This window comes from Capsicum annuum, chromosome 3 (genome assembly GCF_002878395.1).
Source record: "Capsicum annuum cultivar UCD-10X-F1 chromosome 3, UCD10Xv1.1, whole genome shotgun sequence".
NCBI classification, from domain to species: Eukaryota; Viridiplantae; Streptophyta; class Magnoliopsida; order Solanales; family Solanaceae; genus Capsicum; species Capsicum annuum.
The window spans coordinates 20,640,542-20,646,541 of record NC_061113.1 but is presented as its reverse complement, the minus strand read 5'-3'; the positions used below and the strand labels follow the sequence as shown (position 1 = coordinate 20,646,541).

Below are 6,000 nucleotides of genomic sequence, written 5' to 3'. Positions count from 1 at the left end.
TATACTATAATGTAAATATATTTATAACAAATTTAAAACTTTTAATTTAATTATTATAACTTTATATTATTATTTAATACTAAGAATAGAGAGGAAAAAATATAACAATATTTTTTAATTTAATAAATTAAATAAATAAACTAAAACAAGTATTTAATAATCCCTCTGTTTCATTTTACTTAGCCCACTTGACACACCCCTTAAGAAATTATGTAATACAGGTTTATTTTATTAAAATAACTTTATTAATTATGTATTGAAAATATCAATTTGAATAAATATATTTTGTTTAATTATTTAATGTTGAGGATAGTATTGAAAGAACACAATAAAATTCTCTTGATTTCACTAAAGGAACAACTAAATTAAAACAAAAATTTTTAGAAAGAGGGTCAACTAAAATGAAATAGAGGAATTATACAATCAAGTAAAATTAAAGGGTGGAGTAATAGATAATCATTAATCATGTCCAATTATGACAAATTACTACTTAGTAGTTTTTCAACTTTTTTTTTTTTTCCTTCTCTTTTTTTCTTTTCTTAAGCATTTGGTGGTGGAATTTAGCAGTCTGCACAGAAAATGGAGCACAACATACAAATCCAAATTCCAAGAGTCAAATTAGGTACTCAAGGCCTTGAGGTAAATTACAAATATTTTAACTCTGATTCATTTAATTTTTGAGCTTTTTATACTAATAATATTTTGGTTATCTATACACTTGCAATTACTGATCACTGAAGCGAGGGAAAAAAATACTAGTATTTCTCCTTTCATTTCGTTTTAGCTGATATTTTTTTAAAAATATTTATTTTAATTTAGTTGTTTTGAAATTATGAGAATTTTATTGTGTTCTTCCAATATTATCCTCAATATTAAATGATTAAACAAAGTATATACTTACTCAAATTCATATTTTTAATACATAATTAATAGTTTATTTTAGTAAAATAAGTTTCCATTAAATAATTTCTTAAGTGGTGTACCAAATCTGCCAACTAAAACAAAATGGAGGCAATACTCTGTAACAATCAATTAGATCCTGTTTGGCCATATATTTTGAAGTTAGAAACTTGAAATTTAAAAATTAGAGTTTTTGAAGTTGTTCGAACAGCTAGTTTACTTGGAAAAAATAAAAATTGAAGTTACTTGAAAATATTTCAAATCAGATTTTTTGTGATCTAATTTCATGGTTAAACAAATACTTAAAGATAGAATTATAAAATCTACTCCCAAAATTTATGGGAGTCTTGAAAGTTGAGTGTAATCTTTTTGTATAGCAATAGATGTTTAGGAGTTAAACAGTTGCTTGAGAGGAGGAAGTAAAAATTATGCTACTAAGATTTTAGCTAAAATTGATATATAAAGGGTAAATTGGTTCACAAAGCATCCCGAATTAGCAGGGTTCAGGGAATGGCCGCACTAAAACCTTCTGTCAAAATGATGAATTCACTACAACAGCATACCCTGTGTACTCCCACAAGTGGGGTCAGGGGAAATATGTGTGATAACCTTACTGCTTCCTTTTAGGGTAGAGAGGTTGTTTTCGATAGCCTTCGACTCAATAATTTCCTTGTGAGTTTATTTCAGAATTACACTTTAATTAAGTTTGATGCCTGTCAGTGTTCGTTGTTGCTCCTTCATTTCTTTAACAAAGATTAGTCCCTTGAGTACTCTATCGCCTATGCAGTAGCGGAGTCAGGATTTCTATCTAGGAGATTTGAAAAAATTCGGAAATGCGTTACCTGGGATGTTAACTTGTATGTTAAGGGATTCAAAATTTTATACATACTCAATAACATTGATTTTTATCCTATTTACAACTGAATCTCCGTCTTTGCATGTGGCTTCGCCTTTTGAAACCTATGGTTATAGTAATTTGTGTGTGTCCAATGATCTCACTAATATTTTCTTTGATTATCACCTATGGTTGTGAACTCTTTTGGAGACTATTAGTGTTGTTCTTGAAAAGAAGGTCTTTAGGTTCACGATGGTTCCGAGATATGGAACCTCTGAAGAAGTTTAATGCTAAAAGAAAAGACAAAGGTTTACATCTATGATAGGTGCTCTTACTCATTAGTTGATATTTTGCCAGGTCTCGAAACTCGGCTTTGGTTGTGCAGGACTTTCGGGCTTATTAAATGCTCCTCTGTCACATGAAGCGGGGTGTGCAATCTTAAAGGAAGCATTCTTCAAAGGCATCACCTTCTTTGACACAGCAAACGTATATGGCCATGAGGGTCACAACGAGATCATGGTGGGAAAGGTATGTTTGATTGATGAGAAAGAACAGCACTGAGGGTGTAATGCATGTTGGATTCATTGTCTTTGGTTTGAAGATTCAGAACAATATAATCACTCCCCGTTGCTGAGACCTGCAACTTTTTAAAACTATAAAATAAGTAATGATTTTGTTTTGATAAATGGTCGTTTTGGTATAACCAGGTGCTGAAGCAGCTTCCTCGTGAGCAAGTCCAACTGGCGACCAAATTTGGGTGTATATTTTCCGAGGACTTCAATGACTTCCAGTGTTACGTCAAAGGCACTCCACAATATGTGCGGCAATGCTGTGAAGAAAGTCTCAAGAGGCTTGACGTGGACTACATCGATTTATATTATCAACACCGGACAGACACATCTGTACCAATAGAGGAAACTGTAAGTATCCAATTTTTTCCATGTTCTTGCCTTTGGTGATAAAATTTGTTTTAAAGAAACATGATTTTCTTGAATCAATTTCATGAGACAAAAGATGGAGGAACTCAAGAAGTTAGTGGAGGAGGGAAAGATAAGGTACATTGGCTTATCTGAAGCCAATGTGGACACAATTAAGAGGGCGCATGCTGTTCATCCCATCTCTTGTGTACAAATGGAGTATTCTCTTTGGACTCGTGCGATAGAAGAGGATGTAATTCCGCTTTGTAGGTATGCTCGAATCTGATGACTTTTCTCACTCGAAGATTAAGATCACTTTAATGACCAACATAGTTGCGTATGAAACCACAATTTTTTCCCTGGATCTCAAGTATCCTATAGTTATTGACCTGGTTACTAATGAAGATGTCTGTACATAGCAGAAAGAACTTCAAGAATTCTCTAATATTTTTTCTGCCTCCTTAATGCAGAAAATTGGGCATTGGGATTGTCGCATACAGCCCCCTTGGCAGCGGGTTCTTTGGTGAGAAGGCAATCACAGAAAGTTTGCCGGCGGAAAGTCTGATGGTAAGTTATTGCAGTAGTTGCTAGTATATGCTATCTATAGCACAATTTCTCTCGGATTTATATCCCCTAAATGAAGTTATCATCATTCTCTTTCCCTTGTTTGGTAAAACTATTGTACATCGTGCATAATACATCTTCATCATTCTGGCTAAGTCCAAGATGACTTAGTTCTCATAAAACATTCTTGGTCTCATAATTATAACTTATTCTTCACTTTGTTATGTATCTTCATATAGCACAGTACTTCCCTAGAACTCCTTCATTCTACCACCTATTGTAGTTTTGTGTGTTAAATTATTACGTCTAGTTATCGGAATTGTTTGTGTAGACACTACGTCTAGGTATCTGAATTGTTTGTGTAGACACTAAAATCTCACCTAGTCTCACTTCATTCTTTGTGCGTAGAATTCATGTTATGTGTAACGGGTCTTGGTAAACATGAATTTAAATAATGGGAATTCGGTTAATTATTTTTTTTTTTTAATCGTTCTGTTTTGTTAGGGTTCTCATCCAAGTTTCAGTGGAGAAAATTTGGAGGAGAACAAAGTTCTTTACACAAGATTTGATAACTTAGCAGCAAAGCATGGTTGTACACCTCCTCAACTAGCTTTAGCATGGCTTCTGCATCAGGGAGAGGACGTGGTTCCGATACCTGGTATGATATGATATATGCCTTCTAACATTCACAAAAGTCTATGCAAACCAAATTACAATATCTCAGCTAATTGAATTCCTCCCCTCGAGATGTTATTTTACTTGTTAGATTCTTGGACATCGGACCAATTTTCTGTTGATGGTGTTCGTTTGTTAACTGCAATATGTCATTTAAGCTTGAACTTGTTCTAAAAATGTTAAGGTATTTTGAATTGTTTGTTGACACAGACACAAGGATTCTAATCATACTTCCAATGTGTTGCAGGAACAACAAAGATTAAGAACCTAGATGCCAACATTCAATCCATAGCAGTGAAGCTTACACCAGAAGACGTGAAGGAAATCGCGGATGTCATCCCCGTTAGTGAAGTCTCTGGAGAAAGAGAGCACGAAGTGATGTCTAAGTACGAATATCGGTTAGCTAATACGCCATTAAAGCAGTAACATCACGTTGGTGAGAAATCATTATGGACTTATCGCTGTTTCTTAGTTTCAATAACTAAACTGCCTATTCTGTTTTTGAATAAGTGGTCATTTATTATTGTTGCCCATGACCCACGTATTATTATATGTTGTTGATGTATGTGTTGTCATTTGTCAATCTAATTATTGTCCAAGCTAAAGATATCCTTTACTAGTATATGGACATTCCTTTAGGGGTGGCAATGGACAGTGCGGGTAGAAAAATCTAAAAAAACCCACTCCCCATCCCAAATAGCAATAGAGTTTATTACCAAATATTCTATATTATGAGGAAAACTTGATCTGGTATTGTAGATTATTCAATTTTTTACATAAAAATTGGAAAAGAAAAAATTGGGTAACCTGCAATAGCAAGTCAAGTTTATTTGATAGTGTAGAATATTTTGTACACTGACAGTGCACAAAACTTAAATTCTTAGCAATAAGGCTGGGAATCCTGGCCATTGTTAAATGTCTGCCAGTCACGAAGTGGCTCAAGGGTAAGGCTAGTCACGGGTGGATCAAGGGAGTTGGATGGGGTTCCCAGAAAGCCAGTTGTCGTGTGGCTCTTGTATTTATATTGAGAAATCTAGTAAATATATAAGAATTATAAGTTGAGAACTCATAAACAAAATTTATTGTTGGTTAGGTGGAGCAGAGTGATTTATTAATTTTCTCTCACCTTTTGGTTGTGGGCTCAAAGCCCCTTTGTTTCTATCTGATTTTATTTTTGTCTAATGTGAGGAACCCACAAACTTTAAATGCTGAATCGCTTTTGGCTAGTAAAGCATTTGCTTTAAATTCTGGATCTGCATCTGGCTAGTAAAACATTTGCTTTAGGTTCCGCTAATAAAGCGTTTACTTTAAATCCCGGATCTGCCTCTGGCTAGTAAAACATATGCTTTAGGTTCCGAACTAGTGAATTTTATGAATTTGATTCACTCAAAAACTTTAGATTCCGAACTATTAAAGCAATTGTTTTAAGTTTCGAAATTTTGAGGGATCAAAAGATTTTAATAGTGAATTTTATGAATTTGAATAGTGAATTGTATGGAGCAGAGTGTTAGCCAGTCAAGCACTCCCACATTCAAAAATTGAAGGTGGCGGAAATGAGAATGTTGCGTTGGATGTGTGGGCTTACTAGAGGGGACAGAGTTAGGAATGAGATTATTCGGAAGAAGATGAGAGTGGCTTTGGTGGAGGACAAAATGCGGGAAGGAAGGTTGAGATGGTTTGGGCATGTGATGAGAAGGGACGCGGGTGCGCCAGTCCGTAGGTGTGAGAAGCTAGCGTTGGATGGCTTTAGGAGGAGTAGAGGTAGGACGAAGAAGTACTAGAGGGAGGTGATTAGACATGACATGAAGCAGCTTCAGCTTACTGAGGACATGACTCTAGATAGAAAGGTGTGGAGGTCGCGGATAAGGGTAAAAGGTTAGTGAGAGTGTGTGGGTTGTAGTAAGCAGTCAGGAGGGATCTGGTGTAACCGGGTTAGTATTCTTAGAAATGTGTACACAGGTGTCTTTGGTTTGTGAGTGTGTGTTACTACTAGGTAGGTGTCCTATTCTTTATTTCTTAGTTCCTATTTTCTTTTTCGTGTTGCCTTATTTCTCGTATTTTGTATTTCTCTGATTTCTATTTCAATATTTCTTACGCCTTATTTCTATT

General features: G+C 34.8%; 1 protein-coding gene across 1 annotated transcript; it reads left to right on the top strand.

The window, feature by feature from the left end:
- The first annotated feature begins 466 nt into the window (after nucleotides 1-466).
- On the top strand, nucleotides 467-4,496 carry LOC107864159 (perakine reductase). The gene is made up of 7 exons (XM_016710444.2): nucleotides 467-639; nucleotides 2,093-2,263; nucleotides 2,443-2,655; nucleotides 2,750-2,922; nucleotides 3,123-3,219; nucleotides 3,721-3,874; nucleotides 4,139-4,496. Exons 1-7 carry the CDS (start codon nucleotides 580-582, stop codon nucleotides 4,315-4,317), a joined length of 1,047 nt encoding a protein of 348 aa, XP_016565930.1. The 5' UTR covers nucleotides 467-579; the 3' UTR covers nucleotides 4,318-4,496.
- Nucleotides 4,497-6,000: the final 1,504 nt, after the last annotated feature.